Source organism: Octopus sinensis, linkage group LG18 (genome assembly GCF_006345805.1).
Source record: "Octopus sinensis linkage group LG18, ASM634580v1, whole genome shotgun sequence".
Lineage (NCBI taxonomy): Eukaryota > Metazoa > Mollusca > Cephalopoda > Octopoda > Octopodidae > Octopus > Octopus sinensis.
The window spans coordinates 7,331,200-7,356,941 of record NC_043014.1 but is presented as its reverse complement, the minus strand read 5'-3'; the positions used below and the strand labels follow the sequence as shown (position 1 = coordinate 7,356,941).

The 25,742-nt window shown below is 41.3% G+C and overlaps 2 protein-coding genes across 3 annotated transcripts in view; both read left to right on the top strand.

Moving 5' to 3' along the window:
* LOC115221375 overlaps positions 1-10,099 on the top strand; it is a 31,953-nt gene extending 21,854 nt beyond the window's left edge. For both annotated transcript variants that reach the window (XM_029791550.2, XM_029791551.2), the window contains exons 5-9: positions 302-349; positions 3,579-3,695; positions 6,026-6,081; positions 6,728-6,871; positions 9,037-10,099. In XM_029791550.2, coding sequence (XP_029647410.1) covers positions 302-349; positions 3,579-3,695; positions 6,026-6,081; positions 6,728-6,871; positions 9,037-10,061 — 1,390 coding nt within the window. In that variant the 3' untranslated portion in view covers positions 10,062-10,099. The remainder of the gene's footprint in view (positions 1-301; positions 350-3,578; positions 3,696-6,025; positions 6,082-6,727; positions 6,872-9,036) is intronic.
* LOC115221587 (putative ATP-dependent RNA helicase TDRD12) overlaps positions 10,068-25,742 on the top strand; it is a 70,396-nt gene continuing 54,721 nt past the window's right edge. Inside the window, exon 1 of the mRNA XM_036510937.1 lies at positions 10,068-10,710. Within this exon, the coding sequence (XP_036366830.1) occupies positions 10,442-10,710 (269 nt within the window). The 5' untranslated portion in view covers positions 10,068-10,441. The remainder of the gene's footprint in view (positions 10,711-25,742) is intronic.

Sequence of the window (25,742 nt, the reverse complement as noted above, 5' to 3'; positions counted from 1 at the left end):
CCTCTCAAGGGGTCCCACAGATGATAAGATAGCTCTCGAGGGGTCCCACAGATGATAAGAGAGCTCTCAAGGGGTCCCACAGATAAGAGATCTCTCAAGGGGTCCCACAGATGAAAAGAGAGCTCTCGAGGGGTCCCACAGATGATAAGAGAGCTCTCGAGGGGTCCACAAGCAAAATAAGGTTGGGACCCCAGCTCCAGAAGGCACTTCCCAGCATGGCTGCAGTCCAATGACAGAGACTAGTACAAACACCGCACCAATATGAAGTACTCACCCAATATATACCCTGTTCTATTTTCAGCTGCTTCTTGCTGGACACTGGCAAATTGGAGACAATACAGGTACAAAAGTAAGTCTTGCTTCTATGTTTTTCACTTCTAACCCTTGTAGTCATAACCCTCTGAGCCCGTAACCCCAGTTCACCGGTGGATGGCTTATTTTTCTCTATACCGTAGCACCAGCGAAGTACCAGGTATATGGTCAAATAAGGTTCAGGAGGTCAGGGCTCAAAGGGTTAAACCGTTTCCAGCTACACCTGTTATGTGGGTAGCTAACTGCCTAACACACCCTGGGTGCGTGGTAAGAAGTATGCTTCCTGACCACTTGGTTTTGGGTTCAGTCCCATTACGTGGCGCCTTAAGCAAGTCTTTTCCACTATATCCCCAGGAAGATCAAACCCTGGGTAGATTTGGTTGACAGAAACAGAAAGTTGCCTGTCACTCTCACACACGCATATATGTATATATATATATACAGATATATATATATATATATATATATATATATATATATCTGTACAGATATATATATATATATATGTATGTGTATATATATATAGCCTCATCTGGCACCTGTGTCGGTGGCACATAAAAACACCATCCGAGCGTGGCCGTCTGCCAGCCTCGTCTGGCACCTGCCAGCCTCATCTGGCACCTGTGTCGGTGGCACATAAAAACACCATCCGAGCGTGGCCGTCTGCCAGCCTCGTCTGGCACCTGTGTCGGTGGCACATAAAAACACCATCCGAGCGTGGCCGTTCGCCAGCCTCGTCTGGCACCTGTGTCGGTGGCACATAAAATCACCCACTACACTCTCGGAGTGGTTGGCGTTAGGAAGGGCATCCAGCTGTAGAAACACTGCCAGATCTGACTGGCCTGGTGCAGCCTTCGGGCTCCCCAGACCCCAGTTGAACCGTCCAACCCATGCTAGCATGGAAAACGGACGCTAAATGATGATGATGATGATGATGATGATATATATCTACAGATATATATATATATATATATATATATATATATATGTAAATAAATAAGAAAATGGAGAAACAAATTCATTTTGTTCATTAACTTATGGATATTAGGCGCAGGAGTGGCTGTGTGGTAAGTAGCTTGCTAACCAACCACATGGTTCCGGGTTCAGTCCCACTGCGTGGCATCTTGGGCAGGCGTCTTCTGCTATAGCCCCGGGCCGACCAATGCCTTGTGAGTGGATTTGGTAGACGGAAACTGAAAGAAGCCTGTCGTATATATGTATATATATTATATATATATTATATATATATATATATATATGTATATATATATATATATATATATATATATATATAAGTGTGTATGTGTGTGTGTTTGTGTGTCTGTGTTTGTACCCCTAGCATTGCTTGACAACCGATGCTGGTGTGTTTACATTTCCGTCACTTAGCGGTTCGGCAAAAGAGACCGATAGAATAAGTACTGGGCTTACAAAGAATAAGTCCCGAGGTCGATTTGCTTGACTAAAGGCGGTGCTCCAGCATGGCCACACTCAAATGACTGAAACAAGTAAAAGAGAGTAAGAGTATATTACAATTTCACATAATTTATTAATTATGCAAAACGAAACGAAACAATATAAATCAATATGTAATATAATAATAAAAATAATACAAATAAACTGCTCCTTACAGCTGTTTCAGCCTTTGTACTATATATATATATATATATATACATATATATATATATATATATATATATCATCATCATCATCATTTAGCGTCCGTTCTCCATGCTAGCATGGGTTGGACGGTTCAACTGGGATCTGTGAAGCTGGAAGGCTTCATCAGGCCCAGTCAGATCTGGCAGTGTTTCTACGGCTGGATGCCCTTCCTAACGCCAACCACTCCATGAGTGTAGTGGGTGCTTTTTACGTGCCACCCGCACAGGTGCCAGACAGAGCTGGCAAACGGCCACGAACGGATGGTGCTTTTATATATATATATATACACACACTCATATATGTATATGTCCGGACATCTTATGTAAGTAAAATTACGTAATATGGTAATAGTGAAACATGTATGTGAATTATCCATATTTTTATTGCTTTTTCTTTTGTCTTGCTCGATTACGTTTTGGTTGTTTTGCTAAATTTTTCTTGAGAACATTTCTTAGTGGTGAGACCGTAGCGGATCTATTTCTAGCATATGGGTGTCCACATAGTGGTTTTCCTCTAATATATATATATATAATACAATTTTACTGAACCTTCAGTTTTTTTATATGCTAGACCAATGATGTGAAATCGGTGTTAATTAAATTAATATCAGATTTCTCACCCTCATTTTAAATTTATATATGTGGTAAGTAGCTTGTCTACCAACCACATGGTTCCAGGTTCAGTCCCACTGCGTGGCACCTTGGGCAAGTGTCATCTACTATAGCCTCAGGCCGACCAAAGCCTTGTGAGTGCATTTGGTAGACGGAAACTGAAAGAAGCCCGTCGTATATATGTATATATATATATATATATATATATATATATATATGCGTGTGTTGTGTCTGTGTTTGTCCCCTAGCATTACTTGACAAACAATGCTGGTGTGTTTATGTCCCCGTTACTTAGCGATTCGGCAAAAGAGACTGATAGAATAAGTACTGGGCTTACAAAAGAACATGTCCCGGGGTCGAGTTGCTCGATTAAAGGCGGTGCTCCAACATGGCCACAGTCAAATGACCGAAACAAGTAAAAATAAAAAAGAGTATATATACACACATATGTGTATGTGTTTGTGTATATATATTCTGCGAGCTGGCAGAATCGTTAGCGCGCCCGGCGAAATGCTTAGCGGTATTTCGTCTGTCGTTATGTTGTGAGTTCAAATTCCGCCGAGGTCGACTTTGCCTTTCATCCTTTTGGGGTCGATAAATTAAGTACCACTTACCCACTGGGGTCGATGTAATCGACTTAATCCCTTTGTCTGTCCTTGTTTGTCCCCTCTATGTTTAGCCCCTTGTGGGTAGTAAAGAAATATATATTTATGTGTGTGTGTACCTTCCTTACTGTCATCAGTCCCTGAAGCCTAGTAGAAGCTCAAAGATTCTGTCTTATACTCTGGACTAAAAGATTTAAAAAAAAAAAAATCTACTTCAATATGTTTTGTCTAACTCATGCCAGCATGGAAATACAGACATAAAACCAAAGACGATAGAGAACAAAAGGAGACGGCATACCATTCGAGGTTTAATTATTTATTTCTTCATTGATTACTATTCATTATTGATTGATTATTATAGCTGTTTTATTACTTTCCTCTGTGTTTACAGCATCCGGCAAATTCCAGTCAAATTCCTTGAGGTGCCATTCCAAGTGAAGACTTTTGTTTTACTGGGTGTCCAGCCTCTCACTCTCAGCATCAATTCTGATATACAGGCTGTGCAAAGGTATCGTGTTCTCCATTGAGGTTTTTTCTATACAGTGTCTTATTATTTATGTCTTGTGTGTATGAATGCAGATATACTCTTTGCTCTTTTACTTGTTTCAGTCATTTGACTGCGGCCATGCTGGAGCACCGCCTTTAAATCGAGCAACTCGACCCCGGGACTTATTCTTTTGTAGGACCAGTACTTATTCTATTGGTCTCTTTTGCCGAACTGCTAAGTAACGGGGACATAAACACACCAGCATCGGTTGTCAAGCAATGCTAGGGGGACAAACACAGACACACACATGCATATATATATATATATATATATACTACGGGCTTCTTTCAGTTTCCGTCTACCAAATCCATTCACAAGGCTTTGGTCGACCCAAGGCTATAGTAGAAGACACTTGCCCAAGGTGCCATGCAGTGGGACTGAACCCGGAACCATGTGGTTGGTAAACAAGCTACTTACCACACAGCCACTCCTGTGTATATGCGTACGGTATGTCTGTATGGCTGTGACACGTGGCCTATGCGGGTGGTCGATCAACGAAGGCTGGAAGTCTTCGACAATGACTGCTTCCGGTGCATTCTTCGCTGCCGTCGGGTGGATCGAGTTCCCACCGCCAATCTCCGACTTCGCCTGTCTCTGCGGCCCCTTCCATCTGTCCTTCTGCAACGGCGCTTGCGGTGGTTTGGTCTTGCATGTAGGCGTCCGGTGGGTGAACTGAGCCGTGATGTCCTTCTCCCAACTCCACTTCTCAACTATCTGAAACGCACGGGCGGGCAGCTGAAGACCTGGGTTACGACGATCAAGGAGGACCTCTCCGTGCTCACGGGACCGCAGGTGGTCGGCCTGCACCGATGGAACCGTGACTGGCTCGCTATCTCTAGTGAACTGGCGCAGGGCTGTTGTGCGGGGGCTGCCATGGTTCGAGATGCCTCGTGGGTGGTAGAAGAAGCCGACTCAACCCGCCCAGGGTGGCTGTCACCACAAGTAAGTACAGATATGCGTGTGAATGTTTATATCTGTGTATATCATCCAGCAGAGTTGTCTGCGCTGGCTTGGTCATGTGCATTTTATGCTGGACAGGAGGATCCCAGAAGACCTCCTGTGTGGGTAATTGGCCACCGGCACAAGAGCATGAAGATGGCCTCATCTTCGTTTCAAGGCTGTCTGCTAGAAGGCGCTTGACCTGGACGTCCTGAGATGGGAGGAGGTTGTAAAGGGTTGCCCACGCTGGAGACAAATACCAGAAATAGGGTTGAAGTGAGGGGGGAGAGAAACAGGAACTCACCACCAAAGAAACACGTACTTGACAGAAGGGAAAACCAGTTGCGCCGGCAGAGGGCTCCTTCATATGCAGTCACTGTATGCATGACTGCCACTTCTATGTAGGTCTTTGCAGCCACAACAAATGCTGCACCACCATTAGCAGCTGATATGATTTCTTTGGGTGCAGATCCATGGCATCTTGAGACCGACAGATGTTTACTACATCATTCAAGAATCTCTCAGCTGAGTAAGGGACGTAGTAGAGGACATGCCTGTCTGAATGGATGGCCATGGTTTTACGAAGCAATTGTCCATGGAACCATGTCCAGCCATTGAGTGAGTTGTTCATGTTCAAAAGACTAAAGGAAATATCACCTTGCATGAAAACGTGAGGGTTGTGGGCAGGAAAAGCATCCAGCTGTAGAAAAATCTGTCATGGCAAGTTTTGTGTGAACTATGGAAGCTGGAGGCCAGCTGAGGATCACTGTTACAGAGGTTCAACTTTGCCCCTGGTGTGACTATTTTTTTCATAAAAAAGTGTTATATAGGCGCAGGAGTGGCTGTGTGGTAAGTAGCTTGCTAACCAACCACATGGTTCTGGGTTCAGTCCCACTGCGTGGCACCTTGGGCAAGTGTCTTCTGCTATAGCCCCAGGCCGACCAATGCCTTGTGAGTGGATTTGGTAGACGGAAACTGAAAGAAGCCTGTCGTATATATGTATATATATATATGTTTGTGTGTCTGTGTTTGTCCCCCTAGCATTGCTTGACAACCGATGCTGGTGTGTTTACGTCCCCATCACTTAGCGGTTCGGCAAAAGAGACCGATAGAATAAGTACTGGGCTTACAAAAGAATAAGTCCCAGGGTCGATTTGCTCGACTAAAGGCGGTGCTCCAGCATGGCCGCAGTCAAATGACTGAAACAAGTAAAAGAGAGCATTGAGATACCATCAATCACACACATGTACTCAGGTGTGTGTGTCTATGTATATGTCTAGTCATACATAAATGAAACAAAACAATGCTTATTTAATCTCCTTTGTTTACTATTTTCACGGTTCTAATTCCAGGCCTTGCAAAGTATGGGATAAATCTGTAACAACATTTATGAGGGATTTATTTACGGGTAAGTAATTTTCCTCCTTTTTCAATTTTTGACATGGCTGTTCATCTTCACTTGATCCCATCCTACTCCCTTCAGAATCACCATTGAAATGGTGTCGAATTTTTCTTCAGTTTTCATCATCATCATCATTGTTTAACCCTTTAGCATTCAGATTATTCTGTCAAATGTAAAGCTTATATATTCACACCATGTAAAATTAATCTTGCATCATTTCATGGCTTTGAGATTTCAATGATGTGATTGTTTATTTTTGAAATGACAGAATAAGGTAGCTATGAATGACCATATCTGACTAGTTTGAACATAAAATAGGTAGAATATTTGGGCCAGATATGGCCGGTTTAAACACTAAAGGGTTAACATCTGTTTTCCATGCTAGCATGGGTTGGATGGTTCGACCTGGGTCTGGGAAGCCGGGAGGCAGCACCAGGCTCCAGTCTGACCTGGCAGTGTTTCTACAGCTGGATGCCCTTCCTTCATTTCTGTATTTATTTTGAAAGGCTCTGTGTTTCAATTCGATGTAATTGGCAGGGACCCTTCCCCCAGAATTTCAAGCCTTGTGCTTCTAACAGAAAGGGTTGTTGTTGTTGTTGTTGTTGTTCCGATGATGTAAATCATTTTCAACCTGTCCCATTTAATTCTTCAGAGGCCTGCAAGATCCAAGCTATTGTGAAGACCGAAAAAGCATCTCGTCTTTTTGGTGACCTCTACCTGAAGATACCAGGCAAGGAGTTTCTTGTGTCCTTGAATGATCGTCTTGTACAGGAGAAATATGCTATCTTTCGATCTGGTAAGTAGTAGTAGTAATAATAGTAGTTGTAATGGTGCTTTTCATTTATTGTTTGGTTTTTGTGCATGGCTACATTTTGGGAGCCATTTTCCTCTAAAGAAGTGATGGAGTTTTTTCAAATCTACGTCAGGCGCAGGAGTGGCTGTGTGGTAAGTAGCTTGTTCACCAACCACATGTTTCCGGGTTCAGTCCCGTTGCGTGGCATCTTGGGCAAGTGTCTTCTGCTATAGCCCCGGGCCGACCAATGCCTTGTGAGTGGATTTGGTAGACGGAAACTGAAAGAAGCCTGTCGTATATATGTATGTATATATATATATATATATATATATATATATATATATTATATATATATATGTATGTGTGTGTGTATGTTTGTGTGTCTGTGTTTGTCCCCCTAGCATTGCTTGACAACCGATGCTGGTGTATTTACGTCTCCGTCACTTAGCGGTTCGGCAAAAAAAGACCGATAGAATAAGTACTGGGCTTACAAAGAATAAGTCCCGGAGTCGATTTGCTCGACTAAAGGCGGTGCTCCAACATGGCCGCAGTCAAATGACTGAAACAAGTAAAAGAGTAAAAGAGAATGTAATCACAGAGCTAAATATTTTGGCAAAGGTACTCACCAAAAAGCTCGTTCTTGTTGTCGGTCATTTGGTTCAAGATGTACAAATCTCTGTGTTTCCTTGCTGACCCTTGCATGATAATGACAACCTTCACTTCATCATCATCATCGTTTAACGTCCCCTTTCCATGCTAGTATGGGTTAGATGATTTTGACTGAGGGCTGGCGAACCAGATGGCTGCACCAGACTTCAATCTTGATCTGGCAGAGTTTCTACAGCTGGATGCCCTTCCTAACGCCAATCACTCTGAGAGTGTAGTGGGTGCTTTTACGTGCCACCGGCACGGGGCCAGTCTGGCGGTACTGGCAATGACCTCGCTCGAATCTTTTTACACGTGCCACCGGCACAGGTGCCAGTAAGGCAACTTTGGTAACGATCCCGCTCGAATGGTGACTTTTACGTGAGTGAGTGGGTTGGGAATAGTTTTTGCTTTCGTGGAGTGCTGGCCACGTGTTGGACAAGGTGGACTTAGGCTGTCAGAGAGTTGTCCTTTGAGAGGTGGGTTTTCTGCTGCATCCTGTACTTACGTTTAAAGACAACATTGACAATCTCAGAAATTATTGCTGTGTCGGTGGCACGTAAAAGCACCATCCGTTCGCGTCCGTTGCCAGCCTCGGCTGGACCCCGTGCCGGTGACACGTAAAAGCACCGTCCGTTTGTGGCCGGTTGCCAGCTCTGTCTGGCCCCGTGTCGGTGGCACGTAAAAGCACCATCCGTTCGTGTCCGTTGCCAGCATCGCCTGGCCCCGTGCCGGTGACACGTAAAAGCACCATCCGTTCGTGGCCGTTCGCCAGCTCTGTCTGGCACCTGTGCAGGTGGCACGTAAAAAACACCCACTACACTCGCGGAGTGGTTGCGTTAGGAAGGGCATCCAGCCGTAGAAACACTGCCAGATCTGACTGGGCCTGACGAAGCCTTCCAGCTTCACAGACCCCAGTTGACCCGTCCAACCCATGCTAGCATGGAAAACGGACGCTAAACGATGATGATGATGATGATGATGATGTGGTACGAAAAGAATTGTTTGTTTGTTGGACAAAAAGCTTTGCATCATTTCTTCTGACTCTTCATATTCTGAGTTCAAATCCTGCTGAAGTCAACTTTGCTTTTATCCTTTCAGGGTTGATAAAATAAAGTACCATTTAAGTACTGAGGTTGATGTAATTGACTGTCCCCAACCTGGCTCCAAATTTTTGGCCCTTCAACTTTTATTAGAAACAATTGTTGCTACTGCTATTGTTTGTGCTGTTAGCAGTTATTTCCCCTTGAATCTTACATTTAGACTGTCTAATTTCTCTCGTGAGTTCAAATCCTGCTGAAGTCAACTTTGCTTTTATCCTTTCAGGGTTGATAAAATAAAGTACCATTTAAGTACTGAGGTTGATGTAATTGACTGTCCCCAACCTGGCTCCAAATTTTTGGCCCTTCAACTTTTATTAGAAACAATTGTTGCTACTGCTATTGTTTGTGCTGTTAGCAGTTATTTCCCCTTGAATCTTACATTTAGACTGTCTAATTTCTCTCAATTATTTACTTCTGCAGGTCACATCTCGAATTTGTCTGAAGAAGAACCAGAACAGAATTCTGTATCATCTTCTGAAGATATGAGCAGCAGCAAAGTACGTGATAGTCTCTCTCCAATACCTTTGAAGAATTGCCACAGTAAAGAATCTGCCAAGTATTACGGCTCATTTCTGCCCGATTCTTTAACTCCTGATGAAGCCATTGAAAGAAAGAAACCTGAAAGGTCACTGAAAGGTGTGTGTAACTCCCATCGCTCACCATCCAGCTTCAGACAAGTTTCTACAAGTTCTGATAGCGACTCATCACCTTCCATTCACACCAGAAGGGGTTACATACAATATTTAGAGAAAGTTAAAAGCCAGCGTCAGAAGTACAATTCTCCGGAATCGGTTTTACATAGAGGAGACAGAGAGGGCGACAAAGAGAACACTGATGGCAGTTCAAGTCCATCCTTGACCGAAAGTGCTCCTCGACTTCCACAGCTTGAAGATATCCCAAAAGAGTCTCCAGACATTTTGAGAAGTTCTAAGGAGCCTCATAGGAAGAGTCATCTTGGTAGTAGAGAAAATATCGATATAGCAACACCTTTTGCTTTGGCAGGAAGAGGACGGGGGCAAGGAAAAGGAAGAGGAAAGCTACTTAACTGGGGCCTGACTGCCTGTAATAACAATAAGGATTCTCATTCAAGGGTATCTTGCTTGAGAAAATCGAAAATGATAACACCGGTCACTAACCAGGACGTTTCAGATCAGAAGGTCAGTCAGCATTTACATAACACCAGTGGTCAGTCATCGTCAGACCATAGCAGAATTGGGAAAGCTAATAAGTGGAACAGTTCTGCAATGAATTCGCAGGGATCTTGTTCCAGTGATTACAATCATGGGAATAGTTTGGACGAAGAAGAAATAATTAGGGGACAGTCTGTGATTGGAGATGTATTGCCATCAGGTAGGGGTGATAGTGACCGTGCAGGCAGCAGGATTCATAAGATTAATCGGATTTTAGGGAACCATAATAAAATCTCGTCAAATGATCATCATTAAGGTCTATTCCGACTTTGGAGGAAATTTCTTCGGATGGGTCGCTTTCTACGGAGGAAATCTACCAACCACCGCTCAATGCCAGTGGCAAGAATGCGCCAAAGAATTCTTCAAATTTCTCTCTCCACCGTAGCTCCGAAGTATTTTCCAGCTCAGAGAGTCACCCTGCTTCCCAGAATAAAAATAGTGGCAATGAAAGTAATAATGACAGCAGAAACAACAACAAACAGGGACTTTTTTACAGGCGTTGTGATCAGGAAGATGATAATGATGAATTAGACCTGATCCTCAGTCACTTAAGATCCGTAAGAAGGACATCCGATGCTTCCTCGTGGCATGGTCCAGCTGAGAGTGAAAGTACAGTTTGTAGTGCAAAGACTACTATGGAAAACACAAGTCCAAAATCATTACCATCGTCATCGTCAGCGTCATCATTGTTATTATCTGACTGTAAAATTCAGTTCAATCAATCAGCTTCATCGCCACAATCAAAATGGATCAGACCAGAGAGGGGCAATGACTCCAAATGCTCAGAACCTGAACTCGATAAATACCAAAGAAATTCAGAGGTGCCAGAAGAAATATCTAAGCTTAGCATTGGCAAATGTCTTCATAGCAGATCTTCTAACCAAAGTGATGTTTTCCTCAAGAAGTAATTTCCCTTTTCATTTCCATATCTACATTTTCCATAATGAGTAACTCCAGTGTAATGTTAGAATTTCCAGACTTTCGACCTTGTCTTTCAGAATTCTCTGTTCCATGCTATGCACAAGCATGTGAGTGGCCATATGTCTGTAACAAAAGTCAAAATACATTTAGGGGTCATTGGCCTTCTCTACCTAGATTTAAGTACCCTAAGGTGGTACTGTTTAGTTTTGTGAACAGTTATAACTGCTCTGAAAATTTTGAGTTTTTTTTTTTCATTAGATCTCTCTCTCTCTCTCTCTCTCTCTCTCTCTCTCTCTCTCTCTCACTCTCTCACACACACACACACACACACACACACACACACACATATACACAGAGACAGACAGACAGACAGAAACAATAACTGATAGATACCTAGATATCTTGTTCTTCAGAAATGTTATTTTGTTTTAATATATGATGTTTGTCATAAGTTCGTTATACAATAATTATTGAACTGATTGCTGGAGTCATTAACCAATTAATTTTGCTTTAGAACAATAACACATTTTAATTTCAGAAGCATGAGTCAGATACATTAGAATAATGCAGAAACACATGTGGTGTACTTTTCCTTGTCCTGTATATCACATGTGGTACACAAGACATATTTTCCCCCGTTGTTCGTAATCATAGAGATTTTCATTTTAATTTCAACCACCTGAGTAACTTGGACCTTATGAAAGGAAATCTTTATATTACTTGGTTTATGAAAACAAGGGTCTTTTGAAAACAAGCATGGATGTTTAGGACGAATTTATGAAAATGATTTAGATGGGTTAAGGGTTAAGCAAGACTATCTACTTTAGTACCTGGTTCCATTTCAATGATAATGAGGGTTCCAAAAATGGGAAATCTTTATATTACTTGGTTTATGAAAACAAGGGTCTTTTGAAAATGAGCAAGGATGTTTAGGACGAATTTATGAAAATGATTTAGATGGGTTAAGGGTTAAGCAAAACTATCTACTTTAGTACCTGGTTCCATTTCAATGATAATGAGGGTTCCAAAAATGGGAAATCTTTATATTGCTCAGTGTATGAAAACAAAGGTCTTTTGAAAACGAGCATGGATGTTTAGGACGAATTTATGAAAATGATTTAGATGGGTTAAGGGTTAAGCAAGACTATCTACTTTAGTACCTGGTTCCATTTCAATGATAATTAGGGTTCCAAAAATGATCCACCACCCTGTTGAAGGATTGATATACTGCTTTGCTCCAAGCACTGTGATTGGGTGCACGTTCAATTAACAATGCACCCCCCCCTGTCGGACAATGTTATATACCACAATTGAACATCAGTCAAACATCACTACTCATTTCGAAAGATTTAGATTTATGCAAATTTACCTTCAATTTCATACAAGCATGAAATGAAGACAGATTCAATCTCAGTTTAATTCTATGAAGAGAACTGATCAGGCAAACACCACTGCTTTTTAAAAGATTAAAAAAATTTTTTTGTAAGATTTAAATTTACGTAATTTACGTCCTTTGGTTCATACAAAGACTAAATGAATGACCTGACCCTTTCGTTACCTTGTTTCTGTTGAAATACACAGACTTTGTTTCAGTTATTAATTTTGAAAAGTATAAAGAATTTATCGAAATAATTCCGTTGTTATTAAGCTCGTGTTTGGAACGTTAATTAAGATGAAGATTTCATGGACGAAAATTTTTAATTTAGATACTTCAAAACAAGCAGTGTGTATTGTATGAATTAAGGGAGATCTTGGTTGAATTTGTTATGAAATGAATTAAGTTGGTGTTTGGAAAATAACGTGAAGTTTTGTTGGAAGCTATTAATCTAAGTCAGTTTAACCATTTTGTGTTACCATATTCCTGCTGAAATACCCTGCCTTTATTACCTCCGCCTTTGCTAAGGTAGAAGTATTGTTTTCAGTTCTCTTTGTTTGCCCGTGGACAAGATATCTCAAGAACTGCTGGATGGATTCAGATGAAACTTTCAGGGATTTTTAGCCTCTTGACTGGCACAAACTGATTAGATTTTGGGATCAATCTGATACCGGACGTGGGTTCTGGATTATTTTTCCTATTTTTTTACTTAATTTTTGAGAGCAGTTAGGTTCATTTTTTTAATATTCTCATTTACAAGAGCAATCGAGTTTATTTCAGATATTCTCATTTTAAAAATCATCTCTGGCTAATCGTTGAGAGGACATTGGTGTTGCCTTGGTGGAGGTCTGCGCTCTCAAAGTGCTCTTGTTTCAATTAATTTTGATAACGAAGTATTTAGTAAAATAACCTTATCATTATTTAGCTAATGTTTGGAAGTATTTAACTTGAAGTAATCGCTTGTAAACATAGAACTAGAGATGATCTCTGATAGGTTGGCACCAGAAATGGCTAACCTGGTGTTTGGAATTTTAGTTAGTTAGTTAATTTAGTATAAACTAACATGCAGTTTTGGTGGTAGGTTCTAATTAAGGTCTCTTTAAATCAGGAAGTTTACATCATAGAACCAGAGACGATCTCAAAAAGGTAAACTGATTACCAGGTGGTATTATGGGGAACATATTGTGAATGACCTCCAAAATCTCCGGAATCAACTATTCCTGATTTCTTCATGTAAACATATCTCAAAAATAGAATCTACCAATATGGGTTCACCATCATCGAGGAATTACGGGGTACAATCATAGGCTGATTTTCTAAATTTGAAAGCTGACATGTCTCAAAACCTGCCATTTGATTACCTGAAAGTTACCTGTTTGGCAATCAAAGTAGCATATTTTCATTTAATGATACTTTTTTTTAAAAATAAAATATTTCTCGTAGTTGTGTAATAGTTGTCTTCTGTTTTAGGTTTTGTTAGTACTTGTTATTGTATAACAACTTATGGCAACATATCTATTAGTATAGGCGTGTATGTGGATGCATGGTCAAGTGGGTAGAGTGTTGCACTCATGATCGCAAGAGCATGGTTTCAATTCCTAGACCTGGTGGTGCTTTTGTGTTCTTGAGCAAAACACTTCATCTCACATCGCTCTGTAATAACTTTTGACACCTGAACACCTGACCCGTGGTACACTTGTGCACGTGTCCAGACAACATCAATTTGATGGAGGGAGTCAGCTAATGTACAGCACATAGATTTGGTCACTATAACCATATCATTTGTAGGGGTCATTTAGCAAAAGCTGCACACTCATGTGTGGCCCTTTGAAGGAAAAAGTCCATCATATATATATTTATACACTATATATATATATATATATACATGCGTATATATAAATGATGTAGGTGCTCATTTATATATATATATATAAATTAGAAAAAAACCCACCTTTTATCAATTCAAAATGAACAATTTAATTACACCATCTAGAAAATTACATATAATAGAAATATTACAAATTAAATAACAATAATATATATACCAATGATTAAGTAATTAATTGTTTATTTTGAATTGATAAAAGGTGTTTTTTTCTAATTTAGATATATATATATATTATATTTTGTGAAATTTGAATTAGTTTTTCTAAATTGAATTTTTCCCTGTAAGTTAGGAATAATATTCCCTCAAATAATTATTATACATATACATATATACACACACACACACACACACACACACATACATACTATGAGCAAAATAAACTTAATTCCATTTAGTCAACTTTTACTAGTGCCAAATACTAAGCATTGACCGTTTCTGTCCTCCAAGATGTCATTGAACTTTTCTGCAACTGTTTGGTGTAGGAAGTGTTTATTCTTTTACTCTTTTACTTGTTTCAGTCATTTGGCTGCGCCCATGCTGGAGCACCGCCTTTAGTCGAGCAACTCGACCCCGGGACTTATCCTTTGTAAGCCCAGTACTTATTCTATCGGTCTCTTTTGCCGAACCGCTAAGTGATGGGGACGTAAACACACCAGCATCGGTTGTCAAGCAATGCTAGGGGGACAAACACAGACACACAAACACACACGCACATACATATATATATATATATATATACATATATACGACAGGCTTCTTTCAGTTTCTGTCTACCAAATCCACTCACAAGGCATTGGTCGGCCCGTGGCTATAGCAGAAGACACTTGCCCAAGATGCCACGCAGTGGGACTGAACATGGAACCATGTGGTCGGTTAGCAAGGTACTTACCACACAGCCACTCCTGCGCCTATGGTCAAAATAATTTGATCGGCTTTCTTAGATGAGGAAAGCAACTTCCCCAAACTGAATGAAGAATACTTTGGTTTAAAAGAGTCTTGGAATTTGTGAAGAATTGAAACTTTTGTGATGTGTAGGTGGACATTGTGATTAACTCTTTAGTATTACAATCTGTATTATCCAGCCCAAATATTGTTTTTTTTTTTTTTTTTTTGGTCAAACTGGCCAGATCTGACCTCTCCCACCTACCTTACAATGTCATTCTAAAAGTAAACGGTCACATCATCAAAATAACAAAGCTATGAGATTATGCAGGGTAAACCCCCAAAAATGTGAATAAATAGACATGTGGCTGTGTGGTAAGTAGCTTGCTAACCAACCACATGGTTCCGGGTTCAGTCCCACTGCGTGGCATCTTGGGCAAGTGTCTTCTGCTATAGCCCTGGGCCGACCAATGCCTTGTGAGTGGATTTGGTAGACAGAAACTGAAAGAAGCCTGTCGTATATATGTATATATATATGTGTATGTGTTTGTTCCCCTAGCATTGCTTGACAACCGATGCTGGTGTGTTTACGTCCCTGTCACTTAGCGGTTTGGCAAAAGAGGCCGATAGAATAAGTACTGGGCTTACAAAGAATAAGTCCCGGGGTCGAGTTGCTCGACTAAAGGCGGTGCTCCAGCATGGCCACAGTCGAATGACTGAAACAAGTAAAAGATTACATTTGACAGAGTAATCTAAATGCTCAAAGCTTAAAATAACCTTGTTTCTCAATCCTTGGAAATTTTCAAGAACCATCTTTGTGATTAAGAGGGGTGTAACCCCTTTCAGCTGTTGATTCTAATGGTGCCTTCTTTGCCAGAGCTGTTTCTCTTAGATGTACAAATCCTTCAGCTTTTCAACTGGTCTTATCCAACCCAAATATTCAAATTGGTCAGATCTGGTTTCTCACATTTCTCCTACAGTCTCATTTCAAATATAAAACAAATCTGATCGTTAAAATCTCAACACTCTGCGATAACAAGCGATTAATTTATTGCCTGTCCTGTGTTTTACACGTGATACATTGGACACACTTCCCTGGCTCCATGCATCACATATAATCCACATTCCCAGATTTTCCAACCACCAGAGTAACTTTGGACTAAGGAAAGTTCTGTATTACCCAACATATGAAAGGGTTTACTAAAGGGCCGAACACAAACATGAACATTTAGGGCCGAGCTTATGAGTAACTTTGGACTAAGGAAAGTTCTGTAGTACTCGACATATTAAAGGGTTTGCTAAAGGGCCGAACACAAACATGAATATTTAGGGCCAAGATTATGAGTAACTTTGGAATAAGGAAAGTTCTGTAGTACTCGACATATTAAAGGGTTTGCTAAAGGGCCGAACACAAACATGAATATTTAGGGCCAAGATTATGAGTAACTTTGGAATAAGGAAAGTTCTGTAGTACTCGACATATTAAAGGGTTTGCTAAAGGGCCGAACACAAACATGAACATTTAGGGCCAAGATTATGAGAAGGCTTTGGACATAAAGGTTTATTAGAAACGTGAATAAATAAACGGTATCTTTTGAGAACCTAATCTGAATACTAAAGGGTTAAAACATTGTGTCTGTGAGTCACCATGTCTGTGCAGAGGTCCAAAGATGCAAGAACAAGCTTTTGAAGATATGTTTGTGGTTAATCTCAGAAAAACCAAACAGATTTCAAAGTAAGCAATGACAAGTATTGAACACAGAAACATCAAAAGACAAGGTCGAACAGTCTGGAAAATTCCAACATTCCTCTATTATTTATTTATTTAAATTTTTATTTTCACTTATTTTTTGTTGTTTTTTTGCTTCTCAGTTATTTATTTATTTATTTATTACCACTTTTCATGTATAAATTATCTTAGTCTTTTTTTCAGTCATTGGGCTGTGGCCATGCTGGGGCACTGACTGCCTTCAAAGGTTTAATTAAACAAGCCAGCCCTTGTATAAATTATTTCAAGCCCGTTACTTATCCTATTGTTCTCTTGCCTAGCCGCTACATTATGGGGATGCAAACAAACCAACACTAGTTGTCAAGTGGTAGTGGGGGTACCTACTGGCAGAAACATTAGCATGCCAGGCGAAATGCTTAGTGGTGTTTCGTCTGCTGCTACGTTCTGAGTTCAAATTCCGCCGAGGTCGACTTTGCCTTTCATCCTTTCGGGGTCGATTAAATAATTACCAGTTACGCACTGGGGTCGATATAATCAACTTAATCCGTTTATTTGTCCTCTCTGTGTTTAGCCCCTTGTGGGTAATAAAGAAATAGGTATTTCGTCTGCCGTTGTGAGTTCAGATTCCGCCGAGGTCGACTTTGCCTTTCATCCTTTCGGGGTTGATTAAATAAGTACCAGTTACGCACTGGGGTCGATATAATCAACTTACTCCGTTTGTCCTCTCTGTGTTTAGCCCCTTGTGGGTAGTAAAGAAATAGGTATTTTTTCTGCCGCTATGTTTTGAGTTCAAATTCTACTGAGTTGACTCACCCCTTCCATCAAAATTTTGGGCCTTGCGCCTATAGTAGAAAAGATTAATTAATGTCCATTGTCCATGCTGGCATGGGTTGGATAGATTAACCAACACTGAAGAGCAGCACCAGACTCCAGTCTGGTTTGGCATGGTTCCTACAGTTGGATGCCCTTCCTAACACCATCTAGTGTGCTGGATAAAGAGGTTGGTGTTAGGAAATGCATCCAGCTATAGAAACTGCCAAATTGGACTGGAATACACACACACAAAGGGCTTCTACAGTTTCTGTCTACCAAATTAATTCCCAGGACACTGGCCAACCCAAGGTTATAATAGAAGACACTTGACCAAGGTGCCATGCGGTGGGACTGAACCCGAAGCCATGTAGTTGTAAAGTGACCTTAACCATACAGCCATGCCTGTGCCTAATTTATATATATAATATATATATATATGTATGTGTATATATATATATATATCTGGCAGAATCGTTAGCACGCCGGGCGAAATGCGTAGCCGTATTTCGTCTGCCGTTACGTTCTGGGTTCAAATTCCGCCGTGGTCGACTTTGCCTTTCATCCTTTTGAGGTCGATAAATTAAGTACCAGTTACGCACTGGGGTCGATGTAATAATAATAATAATAATTGTGTACAGTGCTCAGGTGCACTACAACTCATCTAAAGTGTATATATAATCAGGTGTAGTTTCGACGGATTTCGGGAAGCATGAGGGCCTTAAAGGATGCAGTGTCATGGCAGTCAACAACTGATGCAGGCAGTTTATTCCACGCTTCAGCAACCCTGAGCATGAAAAAATGTTTCCGAAAGTCATGGGAGCTGTGCTGTTTTCTGACTTTGTAGGCATGTCCATGTGTGTTAGACACATGGAGATCAAAAAGGTGTTCAGTGTTGTTGTTGGTGAGATGGTTGATAACCTTGTGGGTGTTTACCAAGTCCGTCGCCAGACGCCGGAGCTTCAGTGAATCCATGCCCAGGGAAACAAGGCGCTCAGAATATGGTAGGTGTCTGATGGAGGGTATGCGTTTGGTTGCACGTCTCTGGACAGATTCCAGGAGGTCAATGTTCTGAGCAAGATAGGGATTCCAAACTGATGATGCGAATTCCAAGTGTGGTCGTACCATAGCTGTATACAGTTTTAAATAGATGCTGGAGAGCGGCTAACAAAAGTCTTGCTGAGTGATGCCAAGACACCCTCGGCCTTCTTGACAATTTTAGAGATATGCTTTGTCCAACGCAAATCACTGCTGACAGTGATGCCTAGGTCACGCTCGCAAGAGGATTTCTTGATATCAGTGTTGTGGAGGGAGTATGTGGACGCAGGTTTTTTTTTCTCCCAAAATGCATGGTGGTACACTTGTCCACAGCCAGTTTCAGTTGCCAGTCTGTGATCCATTGCTGCATTGTGTCTAGGTCTGATTGCAGGAAAGAGTTGTAGACATCAGGATCAGTCCTCTTGATTTCATGGTACAGCTTGATGTCGTCTGCATATTTCAATACTGTGGCATTCTTTAAATTGGCATCTATGTCATTAATGTATGCCACAAACAGGAGGGGACCAAGGACAGATCCCTGTGGTACACTCGATGACATCTCATATGGTGTAGAGTGCTGTCCTAGAACTGTGACTACCTCCTTTCGGCTGAGGATGAAGGATTTCAACCAGTTAAAAAGGTCATCCCCCACACCCATTGCAGAGAGTTTCACCATAAGCCTTTTGTGTGGTACAGAGTTGAAAGCCTTAGCAAAGTCAAGGTAGACAACATCCACCCATGAGCCACTGTCAGTGATCTGAGTAATGTCCTCAAGGAACTCGACAAGCTGGTCACTGCAGCTGGAGTTAGGGAAAAATCCATATTGTGAGGGTCGGATGAGACTGTGAGAGCTCCAGAAGTTCCAGAGTGTTTCTCTGACACACGATTCCATCAGTTTTGCAATACAGCTAGTGAGACTGACTGGGCGATAGTTGACAGGTGATGTGCGGTCACCCTTTTTGAACAGAGGAATGACACTGGCAGTTTTCCACTGCTCCGGAGTAGCACCATTGTTGAGACAGTACTGGAAGAAAATAGAAAGCTGGTGTAAAAGGAAGTGCCTGCCACGTTTGAGAAGCAGGTATGTAACTCCATTGAGACCAGGGGAGGCATAGTTGCGCTTATTTTGAAGGTGACGGCAGCATTGCAGGTGTAAATTCCATAGTTGTTATGGAGTTTGCTGTTAGTGATGGTGAAGATGGTACATTTTGACTTTCGACAGTGAATATGTTTGCATAGCACTTGGCAATGAGTTCTGTGCATTCCTTGGGGTCGTCAGTGATCTGGTTCGTGTGAGGGTTGCGAAGAGGGCCCACTGGAGAGTGAGGTCTCTGCTTTGAATGCACCATTTCCAGAAAACCTTGCTGTCAGGATTGGCTGCTATGCACTGTTCAAATTCAAGCACTGCATTTTTTCACTTGCTTGAGATGGTTGGAGGATTTATTCTGCTTCTTCCTGTTGGTGTCTGATTATGCAACTTGTATTCCTGTTCAGCAGTCCGATGTTCCTTCCTGGCAAGTCGGACTGCTGAAGTTTCCCAAATTGCCCTTTTGGGGCGGTTCTTCTTTTTTTGTTTACGTGGCACTGATGCTGCACATGCTGCCCATATTGAGTCCGGGATACTCTGGAGTATAGTATTCACATCTCCAGAGTTGTAGAATTCACGCCAGTTTGGGTGCTGTAGTTCAGTGTGGTACAGGTTCCAATCTGCTCTCTTCCAATCGCAGGAAGCAGATTGGAGATGGTTCAGGTGTTTGTTGCCCGCAAGAGCCAGATTGGCGATGATCATAGCATGATCAGAGTCACCTAGAGGTTCCTCCGTAGTGCAATTGATAACCGCTTCAGGAGTTGTGGTGAAGAGCACAACTCCTGTAGTCGACTTAATCCATTTGTCTGTCCTCGTTTAGCCCCTTGTGGGTAGTAAAGAAATATATATGTGTGTGTGTGTGTGTACATATAAATGTATATTGAAAAAAGCAGTCAGAATTTTGGAAAAGGATCCTTTTATTTCTTCCTTATTATTAGTGCTTTTGTTCCTCTCTAGAACACGAAAACGCTAATAATAATGAAGGATTTTTTCCCAGAATTCTGACGACTTTTTTTCTGAATATTCAATTCTGTAACATCACACACACAGTCTCTCTCAATCTAATATATATAATGGGAAGGTTTACGAAAATAAACAAAAGACGAAGGCAGGTGGAGTACAAACAAACAAATGTATTAGTATGGCGCTCAGGAATAGAAATAGAACAAGTCTTTTACGTTTCGAGCCTATGCTCTTCGACAGAAAGATACACAGAAAAGAAACAAGAAGAGAAAAAAATGCGTGTAGGAGCTAACGGTCCATTATGGCATTCTTAATATATATATATATATATGTGTGTGTGGAGACACAATGTCCCAGTGGTTAGGGCAGCAAACTTACAGTCGGTGGATCGCGGTTTCGATTCCTAGACCAGGCGTTGTGAGTGTTTATTGAGCGTTTATACACGCACACTTACCCGCGCGTTGAGCGGGTCACCTTAAGCTAGTATATATATATAGTTCATCCAAACAAGAAAACAAAAAAACGCGAGGACGTGGAACAAATATAGTATTATTGGACGCTCATATATATATATATTATATGTAGAAAAATACAAACTGGGACAAGAACGCAAAACATTAAGAGGACGATACAAAAAACACGGACGGGACATTCGAAGCCTTCAATCTTCAGTCAAGAACCGGATCATCCTAGCAATTTCGGCTGATTAATCTTGAGATCGCTCCGATCCGGCCAGCCCCAAGGAAAAACTAAGCTACGAGCATTAGATTTCTTGGAAGAAGGATCGAATGTATACGAGACAGGGACAGAAAAACGGACGATGCCACACGAATATAAAATACAAAAAACAATAATGGTAAAAAGCAGGTGTCTTAGGACTAATAAACAGTACAACAAATAACAGTTTATATTTTAAGAATTGAAGGATTAGTAAATGTTTTGGTTGTGTTATGTCCTAATGTAGCTGATACTTTTACATAAAGCCAGGAGCTTTTCAGCTTCCACTCATCAGAGAAGTCATACAAACGATGGATTTTAATGCTGTTGGACTCATTTTTTTATGGCGATAACTCTTAGAGATTTTGCCATGCAGAGATTGTCTTACGTTTGGCAAGATTAAGGAGTTCTCTTCACTGTGTGCCTCACCAATTTGCCATTCACTTCACAAAATATAGTTTTAGTATAGCAACTACACATGTGAGGTTGCCTTGTAACATGCAACACTGAAAAACCTCCATATTAGAGGGACATTATAGAAGAGTGGAAGATGATTTTAGGTGAGGTCGTGGGAGGAATATATACACTGCAGTAAGAAAATAGTAGTGGAATATACGTGTATACTCTTTTATTTGTTTCAGTCATTTGACTGTGGCCATGCTGGAGCACTGCCTTTAGTCGAGCAAATCGACCCCAGGACTTATTCTTTGTAAGCCTAGTACTTATTCTATTGGTCTCTTTTGCTGAACCACTAAGTTACGGGGACAAACACAGACACACAAGCATTTACACACACACATACATATATATATGTGTGTAACTGGTACTTATTTAATTGACCCTGAAAGGATGAAAGGCTAAGTCAACCTCAGCAGAATTTGAACTCAGAACATAGCGGCAGACGAAATACCTATTTCTTTACTACCCACAAGGGGCTAAACATAGAGGGAACAAACGGATTAAGTCGATTATATCGACACCAATGCATAACTGGTACTTATTTAATTGACCCCGAAAGGATGAAAGGCAAAGTCGACCTCAGCAGAATTTGAACTCAGAACGTAGCGGCAGACGACATACCGCTAAGCATTTCGCCCGGTGTGCTAACGTTTCTGCCAGCTCAGTTTCTGTCTACCAAATCCACTCATGAAGCTTTGGTCAGTTGGGGACTATAGTAAAAGACACTTGCCCAAGGTGCCATGCAGTGGGAATGAACCCGAAATCATGTGATTGGGAAGCAAGCTTTGTTACCACACTGCTTTACTTGCATCGACTCCCTCACTGTTTCCTCCTACCACAGTCTACTGACAAGACATTGGTCAACTTAAGAACAGGGCTATGGAGCTGAAACAAAAGACTCTTGACTCCGACTCCGACTCTGACTCCTCTTTATGTAATTAAGTGATTGTGGTCTACATATCTCATGAAGCAGATGCATACACTTGTACTTTGAGAGGACATATATGTTACTAGCAGTATCGCCCGGCGTTGCTCGGGTTTGTAAGGGAAATAACTATAAAGCATTTTTAGAGAGTTATAGCCAAAAAAATGCATTAAAAATGGAAAAAATATGATGGTAAATTTTTTTTAAAATCGTTGACTCATCAGACATTTTTAGAGAGTTACTTCCCTTTAAAGAAAAATGCCTTAAAATGGAAAAAAATGATGGTAAATTATTTTTAAAATCGTAGACTCATCGTAGACGTGTGCTAATACCCAGACGGGCTCGATATGAATCACGACTATAAGATACCCGGTTTTGGTTAAACTGCACCGCAAAATGTGGGAGTAGTTAGGAATCTAAATCGTAGGAGACAGACACACAACTTCACTTTTATATATATAGATAACTGGTTTATATTAAAGAATAAAAATATTGTGAGTCGGAATCAGAGTCAGTGTAGTTTTACTGACTCTGACTCCAGCTGCCGCTTAATTGTGGGGTCAAACACAGACACAAAAATATATGCATAAGTACACACACACACATGCTCACAACATCATAAGCGGAAAGTGTAACCTCTCGAAAGAGCTGTTCTTCACTCCTTGCTCCAGAACGTCGGCTGCGGGGTCACTCCGAAAAGCTCTATCTGCGACGATTTCATCTCAATCGAAGGAGAGGGGCTTTCTCCATCTGGGTTGCGGATCTGTGGAATAAGCTGCCGGACGAGATGGTGAAGATGCCGATGACCGCTTGGTTCAAAGTCTCCCTTGACCACAAGTTGCCTGAACTCTTTACATGAACACCACCTTGTACATAACTCCATGTCCCCCTACATGGCCTTGCTTTTTGCTTTTTGAGCCAAAAAATTAACTAACTAACTAACTAACTAACACACACATATACACAATGGGCTTCGTTCAGTTTCTGTCTACCAAATCCACTCAGAAGGCTTTGGCTGGCCCAAGATACCACACAGTGGGACTGAACCCAGAACCATGTTTTTAGGAAGCAAGCTTCTTACGACAACATTTTTTTGTTTTTCATGTGACATTTTCAACCCATTTATGTAGGAAATTAGAAAGTTCGTCCCAGTATTCTAACAGCATTATTAAGCACAGGAGTGGCTGTGCGGTTAAGAAACTCACTTGGCAACCACATAATTTTGGGTTCAGTCCCACTGTATGATGCCTTGGGTGTGTGTCTTCTGCTATGGTTTCAAGCCAACCAATGCCTTGCGAGTGAATTTGTTAGAGGGAAGCTGTGTGGAAGTCTAGCATATATCTGAGTGTGTGTGTATATGAGGGGGAGGGCTGTAAAGTTCCTGGCTTTTAAGGTTTTTTAAAGGCCTGGTTTGAGGCCAAACCTTCTGAGTTTGTTTTTACGGAGCTGAATAAAATAATAGTCCATTGTTTAACATCTGTTTTCCGTGCTTGCACGGGTTAGACGGTTTGACCAGGATCTGGGAAACCAGGAGGGTGCACCAGGCTTCAATCTTGATCAGGCAGCGTTTCTACAGCTGGATGCCCTTCCTAACGTCAACCACTCTGTGAGTGTAGTGGGTGGTTTTTACGTGCCACCGGCACAGGTGCCAAGGGAGGCTGTCAGCGGCCATGATTGGTTGGTGCTTTTTACGTGCCACTGGTTGGCTTGTACCAGTGGAACGTAAAAAGCACCAACTGATTGTGGGCACTGCCAGCCTCCCCTGGCACCTTTTTAGCACCCCCTTGTATGTATATATATATATTTATATATATAATCGTTGGTTAGTGTCTGCTGTCCATGCTGGGATGGGTTGGACAGTTTGACTGGAGCTGGCTGGGTAAGAGCCTGCACCAGCCTCCTGCGTCTGTTTTAGCAGTGCTTTTATGACTGAATGCCCTTCCTAACACCAACCTCTCTGCAGAGTGGACTTGGTGTTTTATGTGGCACAGGCGAGGTTAGTTTTGACAAGGTTTTTACAGCTGGATGCCCTTCCAAATGCCGACCACTTCACAGTGTAGACTATGCTTTTTATGTGGCATCAGCACTGGCAGGGTCACCAAATAACTTGCAAGAGAAAGATCCTTTAAAAGGGGAGGGGACATTATCTCTCTCTATATAAACGGCAGTTTGTCTGTCTGTGAGGTTGTACCCTCACCCTGACCACGGCTTTCAACCGATTCTGATGAAACTTGACACACACATAGCCCAATGTCATAATTCAAAACTAACGCAGCGAAAATTTTGAAAAGTTCCCCCAGTTTTGAAAAAAATCGATAAATTCGACATGGGGTCGAGAATCTAAGCTTTTTATATGCAACACATTTTCTGTTGTAGTTTTCGCAACTTGCAATCGATTTTCACCAAACTCATGGTGAAGCTTAATGTTACCTTAAGAAACTTAATTCTGACGTTAGTTTTCCATGCAATACCTTACCATCAGAAAAAATCGATAAAATCATGCCATTTTGGGAAATCGCGTTTTCGCCTAAAGGGACAGCTAGGAACATTGTATACACAGAAGACATTGCAACCTACACATGCACCTTCGTTTCCTAGAGGGAAAGGACTAGATTGGGATTAGTCGTTGCCTACTAGGGGCTCTTACATACCTGGGCAACGCTGGGCTATGCTGCTAGTATATATATACATACATACATGTGGCTGTGTGGTAAGTAGTTTGCTAACCAACCACATGGTTCTAGGTTCAGTCCCACTGCGTGGCATCTTGGGCAAGTGTCTTCTGCTATAGCCTCAGGCCGACCAAAGCCTTGTGAGTGGATTTGGTAGATGGAAACTGTATGTGTGTGTATATGTTTGCGTGTCTATGTTTTTTCCCCCCAACATCGCTTGACAACCGATGCTGGTGTGTTTACGTCCCCGTCACTTAGCGGTTCGGCAAAAGAGACCAATAGAATAAGTACTGGGCTTACAAAGACTAAGTCTCGGGGTCGATTTGCTCGACTAAAGGCGGTGCTCTAGCATGGCTGCAGTCAAATGACTGAAACAAGTAAAAGAGAATATATATATATATATATATATTATATTAAATTATATGTATATCATCATCATCATCATCATCATCGTTTAACGTCCGCTTTCC